General features: G+C 45.5%; 1 protein-coding gene across 1 annotated transcript; it reads left to right on the plus strand.

The window, feature by feature from the left end:
* The first annotated feature begins 104 nt into the window (after nucleotides 1–104).
* LOC138959490 (N-acetylglucosamine-1-phosphotransferase subunit gamma-like) lies at nucleotides 105–19,284 on the plus strand. Its single transcript, XM_070331008.1, has 9 exons — nucleotides 105–266; nucleotides 5,336–5,390; nucleotides 6,014–6,157; nucleotides 6,824–6,907; nucleotides 7,334–7,427; nucleotides 9,193–9,390; nucleotides 10,156–10,311; nucleotides 10,936–10,996; nucleotides 18,579–19,284. Exons 1-9 carry the CDS (start codon nucleotides 218–220, stop codon nucleotides 18,620–18,622), a joined length of 885 nt encoding a protein of 294 aa, XP_070187109.1. The 5' UTR covers nucleotides 105–217; the 3' UTR covers nucleotides 18,623–19,284.
* Nucleotides 19,285–19,413: the final 129 nt, after the last annotated feature.

Genomic DNA, 19,413 nt, shown 5'->3' on the forward strand with positions numbered 1-19,413 from the left:
AAAAAGCAGAAGTATTATCAGAAAATATGTAACAGTCTGCAATGGTCTAAACTTTGACACAAAACATTGCGCGCAAAATGCATATGCGACAACCATCAACCATGTTGTTGTTGTAGGATGGCAGACGACGCGTAGACGGTCTGCAGGAAAAGCTGTGATCAAGTTGTTGACATCAATTACAGAATTCCAGTGCCATTTCTTGTGTAGATTTATCAAAATGCTTGTCCTTCAAACGTTGTGCCTCTTTGTGTTTTGCGTTAGAACTGGTGAGCACGGAAAAGTCTTCTATAATATTGGCGAATGCATTTTGTTGGTGCTCAATGTAGAGTAATCGGATTCTTGTAATCGGTTTCGGTATTCAGTCACCGGGCACTTCCGCCTGCACAGGGTTCAAATAAAGCCGACCCAAACAGCCACGCACTCTTTGTAGTTTGTCCACTTCGTTCGTGTCCTAGTTGTGCTCTAGAGAACACCACATGGTGTCAGAACAGGTACTCTTTTCATAAACTTTGTTTTTGCGACGGGCATCAGTTCCTCTTGGCTAAACTGAGTGGAATGGCCTGCCGTTTGAACGGAATGAAGTATTCAAATTTCTGTGGACGCCACTACTTTGTAACTTGCGTGTAATAAACTGCGCCTGTATAGGTTGTTTTTTTGGTAAAAAAAATTTAGTAAGATTTATCTATACTAATTAGATAAATCAGCCCTGATGCTTCGTTCTTCAGATTTGTCAACTCTAACGAGAAGAGAAGCACATAAATTGCTCAGGACGATCTTTTGAACGGCGGTAGCGCATTGGATACAACATGGCAGCAGCTCCGGTAAAACAGTTCACAGCGAATGTCACCGCTCCAACAAAACTGGATGTCAGCGGCAATCTCGCCACTAACTGGAAAAAGTTTCGACGTCAATGGGATAATTACTACATTGCCAGTCGTCTAGCACTAGAGAATGACGCAGATGGAAACGAAACGGCGTTTCAGTGTGCAGTATTCCTTGCAACCATAGGAGAAGATGCAATGGAAATTTATGAAGGTCTCAAGTTTGCCACTGCAGAAGACAAAAAGAAACTCTCAAAGGTGTTGCAAACGTTTGAGGATCATTGCGTAGGCCATACAAATGAAGCTTACGAATCATACCAATTCCATTCCCGTCGCCAAGAAGAAGGAGAGAGCATAGAAGCATATCTTGCGTGCCTCAGACAACTTGCAAAAACATGCAACTTCAAGGACGAGGATAGGATGATAAGGGACCAAGTGGTCATGGGAATCCGAGAGGATACACTGAGAGAGAAATTGTTGGAGAAAAGAAACCTCACAGTGGAGGACTGTCTGGATACGGGCAGAATTCACGAGAAATCAAGGCAACAGCTTCAGTCCATGGCAACCAACAACCATACCCAAGTCAACAGGGTCAGATCAGATCGTCAAGGACAGAGACCGTCTGACTATAACCAAAGGAAGAAGTACGGAGAAGAGAAGCACTCCAAGTGCGGAAGATGCGGAAAATCCCCTTCACACAATAGACAAGATTGTCCAGCGAAAGATGCAGAGTGCAGAAAATGTGCAAAAATAGGACATTACGCCAATGTGTGCAGAACAAAAGCAGGAGTTAGGTACGTGGAGGAAGAAGATGAAGACGAAGCCTTTCTGGGCACAATTAGGACAGAATCAGTCAACCAGATCGAAGATGACAAATGGCACGCCAAAATAAAAGTCAACGGCAGGCTCATGAACTTTCGTCTCGACACGGGAGCTGATGTCACAGTTGTGCCAGATCGATGGTTCCGCAAAAACTCTCCTCACATCCAGCCTACCGAGAGGAAATGTACAGCTGCAGGGCAACTTCCGCTCACTATTCTCGGGGAATTTAAGGCAACCCTAGAAACGGAAAAGAAATCAGTCACCGAGAATCTGGTCATCGTGAGGGATCTGAAGGAACCACTGTTGGGGAAAAACGCATTGGAAGCATTACACCTGGTTGAACGCATCTACACGGTTGATGCAGATTGTGAGATCAAAGAGAGCTACCCAGAGCTTTTTGAAGGCCTAGGCAAGATGCCCAACAAATACACAATCAGAATGAAAGACAACGATTCACCCTTTTCCATCTCAACGCCTCGACGCCTTCCATTGCCTCTGAGACAAAAGGTCCAGGAGGAACTAAAGAAAATGGAAGAAGATGACATCATCAGACCGGTAACGAAGCCAACAGACTGGTGTGCACCAATCGTCGCCGTTCCCAAGCCAAATGGCCGAATCAGGCTATGTGTGGACTTCACCCGGCTCAATGAGAAAGTCCAGAGAGAGAACTTTCCACTGCCAACGACAGACCAGCTTTTAGCAAGGATTTCAGGAGCGAAAGTCTTTTCAAAGCTAGACTGCAACAGTGGCTTCTACCAAATTCCACTCGATGAGGAATCTCAAGAACTCACTACTTTTATCACACCGTTTGGGAGGTTCTGTTTCAAGCGTTTACCTTTCGGGATCTGTTCGGGCCCAGAAATCTTTCATCGAGAGATGACACACATCCTCGCCGGGGTACCGGGTGTCATTGTTGACATTGACGACGTTCTCATTTTTGGGAAAGACCAAGAAGAACACGACCAGAGACTCAAGATGGTTCTGCAGAAACTCAAGGAGGCAGGCGTCACACTCAACGAAAAGTGTGCCTTCTCACTCCACACTGTCAAGTTCTTAGGTCATCTCATATCACCGGAAGGCATTGAGATCGATCCTGCGAAAGTGGAAGCCATTACCAACTTTCCCAAGCCAACAAACATCACAGAGTTACGGCGCTTTTTGGGCATGGTAAACCACGTTGGAAAGTTTGCTCCAAACCTCGCGGAGACAACAGAACCCCTCCGACAACTTCTACACAAAGAGAATGATTGGATCTGGAATGAGAAACAGGAATCTTCATTTCAAACTCTGAAGCAGCAGCTGAGTTCCGCACCAGTGCTTGCTCATTACAGTCCTGAGAAGCCAACAAAAGTGTCAGCAGATGCATCTTCCTTTGGCATGGGAGGAGTTCTTCTACAAAAGGAAGAAGACGAATGGAGACCCGTCTTCTATGCATCAAGAGCCCTCACTAGCACGGAACAAAGATATGCACAAGTGGAGAAAGAAGCTTTGGCCATGACTTGGTGTTGCGAAAAGTTCAGAGACTTCCTCGTTGGACTATCAAGATTCGTGATTGAAACAGACCACAAACCCTTGTTAGCCCTCATGCAAACCAAGCTACTGGACGAGTTGACTCCGCGCATACAACGCTTCAGAATGAGAATGATGCACTTTTCCTACGACGTGATCTACACATCAGGAAAGAATCTCACGACTGCCGACACGCTGTCTCGGGCTCCTGGGAGCGTTCCTGCTGAACAGGATCGCCAAATGGAGTTTGAGACACAAATGCATGTCCAGCAAGTTATTGAGAGTCTTCCAGCGACGGACCAGCGTATTGAAGAAATCAAACTCAAGCAAAGCACAGACGAAACCTGCAGCAAGATCATCGAATTTTGCAAAGTAGATCATTGGCCGGAACATGCAAAGAAGAACCATGTGCTGAAACAGTATTGGACAGCAAGAAACGATCTGACAGTCGTGCAAGGAATTCTTCTCTACCAAAGTAGACTGGTTATTCCCAGCGAGATGAGAAAAGATATCCTGCAACGTCTTCACGGAGGTCATCAAGGCATTGTCAAATGCAGAGCACTTGCCAGAAGCAGCGTCTGGTGGCCAGGATTGTCCAAGGATCTGGAAACAATGATACAAAACTGCAGCGTTTGTGAGAAGGAACGAGTTCTACCGCTAGAGCCTTTGAGACCTAGTAGTACACCTGAGTATCCATGGCAACGCATAGGGACGGATCTGTTCGAATGGAAGGGTCACCAATATTTGCTGGCTGTGGATTACTACTCGCGCTGGATTGAAATCGCTCACCTGACACAGACAACCTCTTCCGCAATAATCCAGCATCTGAAATCCATCTTCGGTCGCCAAGGAATCCCAGAGGTAGTCATCTCGGACAACGGTCCCCAATACAGTTCCCGAGAGTTCGCCAAGTTTGGTGAAACATACGGATTTACGCACATAACCAGCAGTCCGCATTACCCGAAAGGGAACGGAGAGGCGGAGAGGGCAGTGCAAACGGTAAAACACCTCTTAAGGAAAGCCGAAGACCCCTACTTAGCAATGCTGAACTACCGAGCTACCCCACTCCAACAGGGATACAGCCCAGCAGAATTATTGAACGGAAGAAAACTCAGAACTACGATCCCGACCATGAGTTCCCACATCCCCAATCACCCAGACGTCGACAAGTTCAAGGAGAAGGATCATCAGCTGAAAATGAAACAAAAGGCATACTTCGACAAGCGTCATCGTGTTAAAGCCTTGTCTCCTATGGATCAGCCAGATCAACCAGTCTGGATCAAGACTCCTCGTGTGACCGAGGGTTCCGTCATGAACTCTCAGCCAAATCCTCGGTCCTACATACTTCAGACCCCAACTGGAAACCAACGACGAAACCGACACCATCTCCGTAAACGCAGTCTCCAGCCTTCTCCAGGACCTGGGGACATTCCAAGAGCAACGTCCCTCCTGCCAGCTCACGCTGCAACTGAAAACGATGTGTCACCAGGAAGTCAGCTGCCTCCACCGCCACTGCCGTCCACTGAGGAAGAGACAAAGGATACATCGACTGCAGATGCCCCTACTGAAGTCATCCGCAGCAGAGCCGGTCGGATCATCAAGCCGAGAGAAATTTGGGATATGTGAATGAACGCTAACGCTCACTCCAAAGAAAGGGAGATGTAGAGTAATCGGATTCTTGTAATCGGTTTCGGTATTCAGTCACCGGGCACTTCCGCCTGCACAGGGTTCAAATAAAGCCGACCCAAACAGCCACGCACTCTTTGTAGTTTGTCCACTTCGTTCGTGTCCTAGTTGTGCTCTAGAGAACACCACACTCAAGAGCGCTCAAATAGAGGGTACATCTAGAAAGGACCAAAATGTAGAGTAGTGACGTATAACGGGACACAATAATGAGCATTCTCCTTGTTAGTCTAATGTTGTACTGTACTTTTCAACTTTGGCCTTGCCTGCGCCAATGTTTTATGGTTGAAATAGTGTGATTGGAGATGCATCTGAATACAGAACATCTTCAGTATCTCATTGTTCCTTCCGTAATAAACGTGATCACCATTAACTTCTTAAGTCTCACATGAACGAACATTTGCAGTGTACACCTTTGATGTTGCCTACCCTTATACATTTTCTTTCTCTTCAACTTTCATTATCTAAAATTGCTGTGCTCTTGATGTAAAATTTTACAGCAGGAGGCAAGGATGTGGTGGAAATGAAGATTGTTGATGAGCCTTCCAGTTATGGGTATGATCATTTTCGTTAAACTTTTTTTTCCAATACATGTAATTCTACCCCCCCCCCCCCCCCCCCACACACACACACACTTTTGTTCTTCTACTATACTTGTTTTTGTTGATGATGTACTTTTTGTGATAAAAACAAAAACAGCATGTGTTTGTCATCAAAGCAAGGGAATAACTGAAAGAAACCAGCTGCTTTCCGTTATTCTTCTTTTTCATCAACTAAATCACACACAAAATTGTATATTAAATGTTTTTATATTAAGTTAAGAATAAATTAAAATGAATACAATCTACTGTCGGTAGCATGCTTTGAGTAATTACATTGACAGTGTTTTAGTTGCACAATCGTGACAATGCTAAAGAAACAATTATGAACTGAATGCAGCCTGAAGTAGTCATATAATATCTCCCTTTGGCAACTGTACAGGTTGCATGTTTACTTTATAATTTTATTCTTACTTCATGGATGTAGCAATTTGGGAGTCTGTGTTAGTTAAGATGTTGGTATATATCTGTTGGTAAGGTTCAGCAACACAAGAATTTCATAGGTTTAAAGGGCATAATTGTCTTGAATTGTGCTCAGCTATATATATGATGATGATTTTTATTTTTGTAAACCTTTAGGTTTGGCAACAGCAACCTACAACAGTTTAACCCTGGTGGAGACAGTGATAACAGGCTCAAAATGCGTGTCCAGCCTGCAAACGTCTCAGGCCCTCCTCATCTTTTTCACATGCAGAAAAAGTGTTTCTCCAAAACGTTTGAAAAGTGAGAAGGGAGGGAGAGAGAGACGGGGTTGGGGGGATTGGGGTAGAGACATATGTCATATATACACACACACTGAACACAGTGTGTTTATAAGGCCAAAAAAAATAATAGGTGTGGTTACGGTAACATAGCCCAAAAAAATAGGGTAGGAAGGTAGGCAATCACTTTTTTTTTTTTTTACTTTTTTTTCTAATGTGTACAAATTAAACCTACTTGACAGGGAAATAAGTGTGCGACTCGGGCGCTTTCGCTTTCATTGCGTTTTCTGCACTCGTTTACTTGTTTTTTGTGTGTATTTTTTTGACAAATGTAATCAAAAGTTATAGGGTCGGCCCCCCAAAATAGGGTAGGTCGGGTTACCGTAACCACACCTATTTTTTTTTTAGGCCTAAGAGAAAGAGAGAGAGAAAATTACTGATGAGATCCAGATAGTCAATGTTTTGTTTTCATACTTTTAAAAAATATTTTTTGTATAGATATATATATATATATATATATATATATCAACTTAGTTCCTCAGAAAAGAGCAACCTCAACATTTGTAAAAAAAAAAAAAATTTAATTCCACATTATCGTACCATCCGGCGAGGATTATTGTGTCATATATGAAGATTGTGTGGCAGTGATTGGAAATTTATGAAGATTATTTTCTTTTATATTTTGCAGTTACAAGTATACATTTTGTCCATTTTCCAACATCACTCAGCATGAACAAGGCTATCACTGGAACCCCTACAATGGTATACTAGGGTAAGGTGCTACTTATGGTTATTATTTGAACTTTTATGAAGGAGATGCGCTCTCTTAATGGACATAGTACAAAGGCATTGCACTAGCTTTTATAAAAATAACCGTGAGGCATACTGGGGAAAAAATGCATCACAGAGCAATATTTTTGCGTACTGACTTTAGCACGTCCGGACAACTTTTTGTGAAAGAGTTGTTTTTATTGCCAGAAATGCAATAATTATAATATGAGATGTACATGCTGCAAGGCAGTAATTTTTCATTCGCCAAGATGTTGGAAATAAAATGTTTTAACAAGTTTCACGTAAACGCAAAAATTAGATGTTCTGAGGCAGGTTAAGCACAAAAGATTTTATGCATAAACATTTTATGCATTTTTCTCTCCTTCTTCCGATATGCGCTGAACTTGGTCTTGATTTTGATTTGCAGGGTTTGGCAGGAATGGGAGATTGAAAATAACACATTCGTTTCCATGGAAATGCAAGAAGGCGATGACTGTGGACAGATTCAAAGGAGCTTGAAGGTACATGTCAAAATGTGTGTGCATTTATATATATATATATATATACGACTTGTGTCTGTATGTGTGTGTGTGTGTGTGTCTGTGTGTCTGTGTATTTGTGTATTCGCCATGCACGGCCAAAGTTCTCGATGGATCTGCTTCAAATTTGGTGGGCTTATTCAGAGAGACCCCGGACACAACCTCATCGATGAGATATTTCAACACGTGCTCTCAGCGCGCAGCGCTGAACCGATTTTGGTTCCACCTCAGCTATTTTGGTTCCACCTCAGCTACCCGGGCCCCCATACCGACACACCATAGCCGCTACACCACATCACAACGCCAAAGTTCTCGGTGGATCTTTTTCAAATTTGGACACCGTATTCAGCTACACCCCGGACACAATATCATCGATGAGATATTTCAACACGTGCTCTCAGCGCGCAGCGCTGAACTGATTTTGGTTTTTGTGTTCATTTCACCATTATAAGTAACTCTTCCTTATCTTCTCCAGTGTTTGGCGTTTATCTCCCTTCCTTCGTGTGGCTTTCCCGTTCAGTTGTAAGTTACTATTACTATTTTTAGAATGTCACTGCGCTGTCCACTGCGCTGTCCACAACGCTTCCCTTGCACCCGTAAGTTGTTCTTACTGTCAAAGTGAAAAGGTCGAATCAATTTATAGCCACGCGAAAAATATACTCTCACCTATCTCTATATATTTATAGATACAGATATGCATATATATATACGGCTTCTCTGTGTGTGTGTGTGTTTGTGTGTGTGTGTGGGCAAAAACCTGTGTATTGTAGAGTTCTGTTTGTGATGTGGTCTAGCGGCTTTTGTCTGTCTGTATGTTCTGGCATGTGAGAAGCCACAGCAGATAATATAGGGCTAAGAAATAAGCTCTAAAATTCTCAATCCCGTTTGACAGGACTTCGCCTTCAAAGGTGATTGTGGTGAACCGCCACGCTGTCTGTCTCTGTCTCGCGCCGTTCACCCCAAATTCCCGTTTCTGAGTAACTATTTTTAGAATGTCACTGCGCTGTCCAGAACGCTTCCCTTGCACCCGTAAGTTGTTCTTACTGTCAAAGTGAAAAGGTCGAATCAATTTATAGCCACGCGAAAAATACACTCTCACCTATCTCTATATATTTATAGATATAGATATACATATATATAGATACGGCTTCTCTGTGTGTGTGTTTGTGTGTGTGTGTGTGGGCAAAAACCTGTGGATTGTAGAGTTCTGTTTGTGATGGGGTCTACCGGCTTTTGTCTGTCTGTATGTTCTGGCATTTGAGAAGCCACAACAGATAATATAGGGCTAAGAAATAAGCTCTAAAATTCTCAATCCCGTTTGACAGGACTTCGCCTGCAGAGGTGATTGTGATGAACCGCCACGCTGTCTGTCTCTGTCTCGCGATTCACCCCGGCGAAGCCGGGTATTCCTCTAGTATATATATATGTGTGGTGGCGCATATGCACATACCGACTGGAATGTGTGCTGATAACTTCAAAATAAGACTCCTATCATAGTTTTGAAAATCAATACAGTGAAACCCCCCCCCCCCCCTCTAAGACCTCCAAACATCTGAAACATTCAGGTCAGGAGGGAGTTTTGAAATGGGGGTAAATTTACAGAGGCTATGCACAAAAATCTGAAAAAGCAAGGTCTTAAAAAGGGGTAGGTCTTAAATTGGGGGGTCTTAAAAGGGGGGTTTCACTGTATTTGATTGTGTATCCAAACACTCTGTCAACTAACAAAACATCGTAATATGTGTTGCAGGTCAAGCTGGAGTGTGGCAACACCACAGACATCATCAGCGTGTCCGAGCCAAGCACTTGTCACTATGTGATGGTCTTCCACACTCCCCTGGTCTGCCACCCCCAGTCTCTCTTAGTCTACCCCACCCTCTCCACAGAGCTCAGGGCTAAATGGGACCAGCTTGAAGGAAGGAGGTACCGCAAGGAGCTGACAGAAAAGGTACGTACAGCAGTTGAATAGACAATGTTCGGAAATAACTCTTGTCAGATTGGTATGTATTGTGAAAGAGTGAATACTCTTGCTTTTAGTGAGTCAAACTTTTCCATGCGACATAGTAGGCCAGTCATTAGCGAGGGGTGTGTTTGAAACATGTCGACAAGGAGCATGTGTAGAAAACATGCCTCACTAAAAGCAAGAGCAAGTTAATTCCGGAATTCGTCTATTGGAGTTACAGTTAGTGTTTTGCCCTTGTTTTAAACTAGTATTAGAGTCTGTCTTCTGTGATATGCTGTTGGCATAGTTGGTTCTGCCTAAATGGCAACCTTCCAGACATTTTTCATGCTCCTCAATGGCAAAATATCAGCCTTTTAAAGTGGAGTGGATGGTTTGAAGCTGAAAAGCCATGATAGTACATACTGTTAAAATCTTAACACCAACACTACACAGACAAGAAAGTCAGTTTTGGCGGCATCATTACCTTTGATATTGAGTTAAAGCCTATTTAAGATTGTTGGACAATTTCAAGATGTAAGGTGAGGCAAAAGACGACCTGAATCAAGTCCTTTTTTTCAGAACAAAGAACTATCGTAGATACATGAGTGTCAATCATTACAAGAATTGTTTCATTCAAGCCATATTGGGTTCTGATGAAGACAGGTTTTTGTAAGTCTTCTGGTTGTATCCAGTCTGCTCTTTGTTTGCTACCGAGATCCAGAAAAACATGTTAGACAGTTGTAAACTGTAACCTTTTTCTGATTGTTTTAGGGTTACAAGAAAAGATTGCAGCTGATCTTTGAAGAAGCAGGGTTGCGGCTGACAGCAAAGCAGAGGAATCAGCTATCAGCAGCAGCTGTTGCCAAAGAAGAGAAACAGAATGAGCAACAGGGTGTTAACTTTAACTCTCTTGCTCATTGTTCCCAGGTATATGATTTTTTATTCTGTTAAAAAAACATCCCCTTTTACAGCCTACAAAAACTCTATGTGAAAGAAAATATTGTTTGTATATATTGATTAATATTTTCATCAGTCAGTTAGAAGATAGGTCTGAGAGTACTTGGCACATTGTTCTTAAAAGTGTGCGGTCTTTACCCTTATCCATCTATAAGTGAAGATTGGCCTGCCAGGAGTGGAAGTGACATTGCTGCATGTGCTAGATAACATGGAAAGAAAAGCACTGAAGCTTCAAGATATGTCAACAGTTACATTGATGTTAGATCTAGAGCTGAATGGAATAATCGCAGAAAGTTTTATCAGATGTGCTGTTGGGAGAAAAAAAACCTTCTCTGCAATGTGTCACGCTAGAATGATGCGATTATCAAGCTTTGGTTTAACAAGAGTGGTAGTGGTATTTTATGGTAGCTTGCAGGGATGTCATTTCACGTCGACAAGACGCCAAACCTTCTTTCAAATTGACAACAACTTTTTTGTTTGGGGGGGTCTATTTCTGCAAATTTGCTGAAGAAAATAAATCTCAGCAACATTCATGGATAATTGTATTTCTTGATTTTTTAGGGACTTAAAAACAGTGTTGCTTTATATCTGCAGATGTACAGACGGTTACAACAGGAGATGGAGCAACTCAAGGCTGAACTGGCAACATACAAAAGTAAGTGTTACACAGGACATAGTCATCGGAAAACACACACAGACACCAGAAGTCAGAAAGTTTATTCGCCAAAACTTAGAAGTTCATTGCGATGGGGAGATTGGGGGGAATGGAAAACAATTTCGAAACCGAAAAACGTTACACAATGTACACATCAATGCGATGGATCACTATTTCCATCCCTTAGCCGACATGGTAATTTCCGCGTCAGTTTTTGTATTGTCCGTTTTGTGCGTGTACAACTAATTACACAGTTCTCTCGAATGTCGAGTCGCGAAGCATATCCGAAGACAACAAATGTGCGAACCGAGTGATAATTACTGTCAACTGAGATAGAAACTCGTAACATCTCTCAGAACCGAGACTTCGTGAAGCACTGATCGTAGTTGATCTTCGAACTTTCCTCTGTCGACTGGTGACCCATGGCGAAGTTTGCCGACGAACTGCTTCTCTTCTCGTAGCATGTGACGAGCTGCCTGTTTGATCATCCAGTAAGTTTCAGGACTCTTGTCGCTGCTGCAGTCTTTGACCAACACGAAATCGTCAGTTTCATAGAGTAGTGACTGCCTGTCGCCTGTGTTGTCATGGACCACCCTTCGTAAAGAGTTGTTTCTGTGCATATTTTTCACTGAACGCACAGCCGCTCGATCTTTCAGTCCCAACACATACTCCTTGATGGACGAGACTATAACTCATGTCTACTGCCTGTTTCTCTGACGCATCCAGCGTTTGTTTACATCCGTCCTGGGACTGTGTTGTCACAAGGGAAGAATTCACAACAGAAGCATCACGTGGCTCAGCGGTCCGTGGAGACGATAACACAGAGCCACCCTCTCCCTGCCCATTGTTGTCACGCTCACTGCTCTTCTCAACTGTGCGTGCAAAACGTGCAAAGATGTCACTGTGTTCTGGGTCACTTTTACATTCCAGTGCTTGTTGTTGTTGTTGTTGATTTGCTACTGGTTTTGGCACAAATGTAGGATTTGACACTGGAGAACACACACGACTTGCCTTTGATGTTTGGAAACGGATTTCTTCTTCTTTCCTTCTCTGTAGTGGAGTGGGTGGCCGAGTGGTAACGCACTTGCGCTCGGAAGCGAGAGGTTGCGAGTTCGACCCTGGGACAGGGCGTTAGCAATTTTCTCCCCCCTTTCCTAACCTAGGTGGTGGGTTCAAGTGCTAGTCTTTCGGATGAGACGAAAAACCGAGGTCCCTTCGTGTACACTACATTGGGGTGTGCACGTTAAAGATCCCACGATTGACAAAAGGGTCTTTCCTGGCAACATTGTATAGGCATAGATAAAATGTCCACCAAAATACCCGTGTGACTTGGAATAATAGGCCGTGAAAAGTAGGATATGCGCCGAAATGGCTGCGATCTGCTGGCCGATGTGAATGCGCGATGTATTGTGTAAAAAAAAAATCCATCTCGCACGGCATAAATAAATCCCTGCGCCTTGAATATGTGCGCGATATAAATTGCATAAAAATATAAAAAAATAAAAAAATAAATCCCTGCGCTTAGAACTGTACCCAAGGAATACGCGCGATATAAGCCTCATGTTGATTGATTGATAGTTCCTCGGCTCTCTGTCGTTGAAAACAGCACACAGAAACAGCACACAGAAACACAAGCATGCTTTGATAATTAAGTTTAAGATTTAAGAATTCAAAACCAGAAAAACTTATTTTGTGGAGGTTTAGTGTAGTTAACAAAACAGTACAATCACATAGCTAGCGGTTCAAAAGCCTTTTAAGTGCATTAATAAAATATAGAGCAAATAGATTCTAAAACAACCCTTAAATTATCAGTATTTAAGTGAAAGGGTTATTTAAAAAATTTAGCACTACAAATAAGAAATGGTTTAGTATTACAAACCATAAACTGTCTCTGTGTTCACAAAGCACTAACAAAACATTCTGGTTTTATTCTGTTCTTTCACAGGACAGTCCTAACAGAGGAAATGTCTTCCATCGCCCGATGTATTTGTATACAAATGCGATAACAGTATTGGAGTCTTTGTTTTCCATACAAACTTAAACAAAGACTGATATGAGCCACATGCGGCAGGTCAGTGTAAAATGTAGGTTAAATTACATATTCTTACTCCCAATCACATATTGCATTTGACTACGTCTGAGATGCTAGGTACTGAAAACGCTTACCCATCTAACACAACAAGGGGAAGCAAACCCATCACCAAAAAGGCAAACGTAGCCATGGTAACGAGAGGGTATCCCGGGAGTTACCTCCCCTCTAGTGGATACCACGTCACTTCCTACCACAACACGTGGCAAGTCATACGATTTTCAGCGTCTCATGAGAGAGGTTGTTGAAATTTTCGCTCCGTGGCTGCCAGGTGTGAGTTCCTCACAGGCCGGCCACGTTACTCGTCTTTCACCCGTGCGGGCTTCTTTTGGTGAGCCCGTTCTTGTTTGTTTCTACCAACTTTTTTGCTATGTTTAGTTACTGACGTTTTCGTCCTTTGGGACATGTTTGTCAGTGACTTTGTGCGTTTTCGCCATTTTGTATTCTGGTCAGTGTGTTGACTGTGACATTTTGGTGTGTTAGCCTCCGCTTGTCTACTCTAGTAGTTTGCAAGCGTGGTGTTTGTGGTTCTTTAAACATTGTGTGTTACTGAGCTTTCTGTCCGTTCGGACTTGTGTTTGTCAGTAATTTTTCGTGTTGTTCGTTTGTTTGTTGGTCAGCTGGGCTGACCCCGATAAACGGAGAGAATCTTACGAGTTCGGTCGTAGGCCGCTACTCTTGGTATAGTGCTAGTTCTGTGTGTTCTAGCGTTACTATCGTTTCCTCCTTTGCTCTGGTTGGAGCAGGGGGAGTGTGTGTCCGCTTTGTTTCAGTCCCTCGTTCCAGCGATCCGCTGATAGTGTACGAGGTTATGCAGCGCTCTGTTGTTTCCGGCAGTGCCGCCCTTCCGTTCTGCGGTGGGGGATGTGCTGTCACTTGCTTACCTGGTCGTGCCTTCCGGTTTCCGGATTTCAGGTTCCTGCCTCAGCGGTTTCCGCCTCCTCAGGTGGACTCTCAAGTAAGTAGAGCTGGTCCGACTGCCCTGGTGAGGCGACGGGACATTCCCTGCTGGGAAACAGCTCACATGGGCAGAGTCACTACCTGCACTCTGTTGGTCGGCCGGCACCACCTTACGAGGCTTGGGTTGGTTGACCAGCAGGGGTGGTTTGCTGTCAGTTGGCACGTTCGCCTGTCACAGGACCGCGCAACTGTTGACTGGCAGCGGCGACCCTTCCCGGTTTCGGCCGGGATAAACACAGCGGTGGCTTGCCGCCGGCCGACATTTCCGCCTGTCTCGGGACCGCGGAACTTGTTGACTGGCAGCGGCGACCCTTCCCGGTTTTGGCCGGGATAAACACAGCGGTGGCTTGCCGCCGGCCGACATTTCCGCCTGTCTCGGGACCGCGGAACTTGTTGACTGGCAGCGGCGACCCTTCCCGGTTTTGGCCGGGATAAACACAGCGGTGGCTTGCCGCCGGCCGACATTTCCGCCTGTCTCAGGACCGCGGAACTTGTTGGCTGGCAGCGGCGGCCGTTTCCGGTTTCGGCCGGGATAGACCGGCCTTCGGGTTTTTTGGCTTCCGGCCTCAGTCTATGCAGTCTTCGTTTCCGCTGTCGGCGGTTTCGGCGGCTGCGTTTCCGGTTTCGGCCGGAAGCATGGGTCCACCTACACACGTACGCTGTAGCGACGTGGTAGGAGGGACCGCAGACTGGCCTCCGGGCTTTATGGCTTCCGGCTTCAGTCTATGCAGTCTTCGTTTCCGCTGTGGCGGTTTCGGCGGCTGCATTTCCGTTTTTTTACTGGAAATATAGGTCCACCTACACGCGTATGCTTCTGCTGCGGTGTAGGAGGGACCGCAGACTGGCCTCCGGGCTTTATGGCTTCCGGCCTCAGTCTATGCAGTCGTCGTTTCCGCTCTTGTGGTTCCGGCGGCTGCGTTTTCGGTTTCGGCCGGAATTATAGGTCCACCTACACACGTACGCTGCAGCTGCCGTGTATGGCGGGACCGTAGACTGGCCTCCGGGCATGATGGCTTCCAGCCTCAGTCTTTGCAGTTTTTGTTTCCGCGGTGGCGGTTTCGGTGGCTGCGTTTTTGGGTGGTTTGCGGCCAGTTAACAAGAACTCCTGTTGCAGGTTCAGACTTTGTTGACTGGCAGCGGCGGCCGTTCCCGGTTTCGGCCGGGATAAACGGTTCCGGTTTCGGCCGGAAGTATAGGTCCACCTACACACGTGCGCGGTAGCGGCGGTGTACGGGGGATCGCAGACTGGCCTTCGGGCTTTATGGCTTCCGGCCTCAGTCTATGCAGTCTTCGTTTTCGCGGCGGCGGTCTCGGCGGCTGCGTTTTCGGTTTTGACTGAAAGCGTAGGTCCACCTACACAGGTTCGCTTTGACGCTCGGTTTTGGGTGGACCACACACGGGCCTTCGGGCTTTCTGGCTTTGGCCTCAGCCTCTGCAGTCTTCGTTTCCGTTGTGACGGTTACGTCGGCTGCTAGCCGGCTTCGGCCGGGTTTGCTGTTCTTCTTCTTGGCAATTCCTTTGGATGGCAGGGAGAAGGCAACAGTGTCTGGCGATAGGCCCTCCTTCACTTGTACGCCCCGTCGTTGGTGGTAGGATGGGCCGCAGACTGGCCTCCTGGCTTTATGGCTTCCTGCCTCAGCCTACGCAGCCTTTGTTTCCGCTTTCTGTGGTTTCGGCGGCAGCGTTTCCGGCTTCGGTCGGGTATGCTGTTCCTCTCTCTGTCACTTCCGGTGGAACGTCAGAGAGGGAACAATAGCAGTCAGCTTTCAGCACTCTGTGCTTTGGTCAGGGCAGTCGGTGCTTCGCCCGGAGGGCGTTGCACGGCCTCTTGCCCGGGCCTGCGGTCGGAGGGGTGGTCTACTTACCCTTTTCCTCATGGTCAAGGGATGAGTGAGGTCCTTTTCTGGGTTACGGTTTTCCGGTTTCCGGGTATTCCGTTCTTCCTCCCACCGCTGGGTTTATGGCTTCGGTCTTTGTCCTTTTTAGTCCACTCTGAGGTTCAGTTGGTGGTCAGCGAAGGGACATGGTCGGGATTTCCGTCAAGGCTCAAGGCTATTCTTGCAGCTGTGGCGGACGTTACTTCCCGGTACCTTCCTTTTGGGAATATTAAGTCTCTCACCACATGGTCACTCTGTGGCTGTGCTGGGGTTGACCGGAGACTGGCTTCCGGGCTTTTCAGCTTCCGGTCTCAGTCTCAGCAGCCTTAGTTTTCGCATGCTGCGACTTGGTCGGTTGCATTTCTGGCTGTGGCTGGATATACTGTTCCTCTTCTTTCCGGTTACTTTCTGGGAGAAAGGAACGGCTGCCGCTTTCGGGCGTTCCAGCTCCTCGGCCGGGGTAGTTGTCTCGTCGCCTTTCCGGTGGGAGGGGCTTCTGTCCATTCCGTTCCGTCGTCTTGGACGTCATTTGGCTGTTTCTGACTCGCTGTCAGTCAGGGTATCAGCTGGTATGATGTTCTGGTACGCGCGTTTCCGGTTTTCCGGTTATTCGGTGTACTTTTTCTGCCTCTGGTGGATGTGACTTCGGCATTTTCTTTCGCTCGGCCACTCTGACTTCAGTTGGTGGCTGGAGAAGAGACATCTTTTGGGGTTTTCCGCAGCAGTGTGAGCGGAGATCAGGTGCTTGATCCTCGCTTCCCTGCCCTTCGGGGTTTCGTGTGCCCTCCCTCAGGCGGCGAACAGTTTTTTCAGCCACGGGCTGCTGCTTCTGTCGCACTTCCGGCTGGCCGGAGAGGTGGTTCTCTTACCGGCGTCTCAGTTACGTCAGGGTTTTAGAACAAAGATTGACCTTTGTGGTCATTATTGTCTGTCGATTGTCTCCTGCATTTCACAGGTAGCTATGGCATTTCCGGCGCCTGTGTCGGTAGATTTCTAGGCTTTCTGCATCCTTTTTCTGAGGCGAGTCAGTACGACTTCCGTTCGGTCGGGTTTCTTGCTACAGTCACCCTTCTATCACAGGCTACTATGTTTATGGTGTTGGCCCGTTGGCTCAGTGTTTGTCCCTCAGTCTTTCAGACGTGGACAGGCTTTTTCGGGCCTTTCGCTCAAACCCAGGAGGGCTCTTGATTTGATCTGAGTCTTTTGGCTGGTCGGCTTCACGCTTTGTCTGGTATGCTTACCAGTCGTGTTTTCGGCTTTGGGTTCTTGATTCGCAATTACCTACAAGCGGACTGAACTGCGAGCTCTATGGCTTGGGGGGCCATTTTGGTCATGGTTACTGGTCACTCTAGACTTTTGCCCTCTGTGACTCCCGCACTTTCGGGTGCTTATGCTTGTTGCAAGTATCGGCTTCCTCGTACTATCCTTTTCTGCTTTGGCACGAACGGATAGAGGACTTCGGGTTACCATCTCTTTTGAGAGCAGCAGGTCTGCCGTTTTCGGCACCCTTCTTTAGCATGCTTTAGGGGTGACGATGTCAAAAGATCGCAGTCAGGGTTTTTCCTGTTGTTTTCTTGTGTCACTTCCTAAGAGTACCTTGATCGTTTCTTGGTTAGTTTGTACTCTAACACAGAGTAGCAGACAGTGTGCTTAGGGGGGGTGAGCGTTTCTTCACGTTCTTGGAACTTTCGGAACGCTTATGCTCATTTTGAGTTTTTTATCATCGGGTCGGACTCTGGTACGTTGTACTCATGTCTTTCTCTTTCCTTTTGCGCGGAGTTTGGTCACTCTTCTCTGGAGCTGACCTATATCGCTCAGTTGTTGTCGGGCTTTGGCATAGCCCTCCAACAAGAAGGGGGGGGGGGGGGTCAGATTGTCTTCCCCTCCTCTCGGCTCGGGTTCATGTAATCCAGGGCTCTTCTTCCTCCCTGGGCCTCCTTCTTACGGTCCGGGGAGGAAGGGTTGGGCACAGCTTTCTGAAGGTGTCTTTAGCAAGTTTGGTCTAAGCGACATCCTGGCTGTCTTTCAGGATTTTCTCTGGCCCCTTTCTGGCTTGTTGGCAGGGGGCCAGTTCCTGGTAAGGGTGTTAGAGGGGGTTAGAATTTTTCTTTCCCACCGGGCCCTTCATGCCTTTTTTGGGCAGTGGGCCTGTTTCTGGCAGGGTTTCTAATGGGAGTTGAATTTTTTCTTTCCCACCGCCTTGTTGATGTTATCTGCAATATGTGATTGGGAGTAAGAATATGTAATTTAATATAAAATTTCTAAAGTAAATTTTGATTTGATTAATATACTTACCCCAATCACATAGCGTAGGCCCGCCCGCCTGCCCCGCTTATGGTTTGAGTTTTCTTCAAGTCGTATGAGTTGCCACGTGTTGTGGTAGGAAGTGACGTGGTATCCACTAGAGGGGAGGTAACTCCCGGGATACCCTCTCGTTACCATGGCTACGTTTGCCTTTTTGGTGATGGGTTTGCTTCCCCTTGTTGTGTTAGATGGGTAAGCGTTTTCAGTACCTAGCATCTCAGACGTAGTCAAATGCAATATGTGATTGGGGTAAGTATATTAATCAAATCAAAATTTACTTTAGAAATTTTATATTCAAGATGTCATTTGAATGTGAGAAAAATTTATGTTTGTGCTTCTGATTTTATTTCAGACGTCAACACTACAAACATTGTAAACAATGGGACGGCTTCTTGAGCACCTCCATGATTCCAGGAGCGGAGAGGAGGGGGGGGGGGGGGGGTGGGTCGGATTGGGAATTCCAGCATTACAGTTTGGTTTTGGATTCTTTCTTTTCTTTATTTGGTGTTTAACGTCGTTTTCAAAGTTTTGGATTGGGTGATCCAGTTTCAAATACATATAATTATGTTTTTACATTCAATCTAGTCCATCTTCCAAATACTTACGAATGAAATTTGTGTGCAGATAGGTCTTTGAAGGACTTTCTTGCTATTAAAACCCCCAATTAGCATTGAATTGTGGATTGATGCGGTGCAGGTTTTATGCATCCTCTTCTTTTTAAGATTGCTGTTCAGATTTTGATTTTGTTCTGCAACTGTAATATGTATGGTATGTTGACATTTACAAATGTGGTTGTGTGTATGTGGGTGCAAGAAAGAGAGAAAGAGAATTGGGAGAGAGAGAGAGAGATAGAAAGAGGTTTCAAAAAAACAATTCTTTCACTTAATTGCACCCGATTGTTTATACCTGTTCATTTGGATGAACCTGATAGATTGACTAAATTGTGTGTAATATTTGTTTTACATGGTTGTTTTAATAAGTTTGTGTGCTGCTGCTTGGTTGATCAGATTCCATGGATGAAATTAAATTGAGTATGAAAGGCAAAGGAAGGTTAAAAGGTGTGTGTGTTTGTGTATGTAAGAGAGAGAGAGAGAGAAAATATGTGTGTGAAGAAGAATTAAGGACTCCAATCGTTCTCAACACACACACACAGAATTTTGATGCTTGTAAATTGGGATTCTGTATAA

This window comes from Littorina saxatilis, linkage group LG2 (assembly GCF_037325665.1).
Source record: "Littorina saxatilis isolate snail1 linkage group LG2, US_GU_Lsax_2.0, whole genome shotgun sequence".
Classification (NCBI taxonomy): domain Eukaryota; kingdom Metazoa; phylum Mollusca; class Gastropoda; order Littorinimorpha; family Littorinidae; genus Littorina; species Littorina saxatilis.

Excerpts from the sequence above, each read along its gene's own strand:
- LOC138959490 (XM_070331008.1), top strand. The coding sequence starts at position 218 with ATGCTTGTCCTTCAAACGTTGTGCCTCTTTGTGTTTTGCGTTAGAACT. Across the intron at positions 10,312-10,935 it reads CTCTTGCTCATTGTTCCCAG|ATGTACAGACGGTTACAACA; the intron begins GTATATGATTTT and ends TTATATCTGCAG. Across the intron at positions 10,997-18,578 it reads TGAACTGGCAACATACAAAA|ACGTCAACACTACAAACATT; the intron begins GTAAGTGTTACA and ends ATTTTATTTCAG.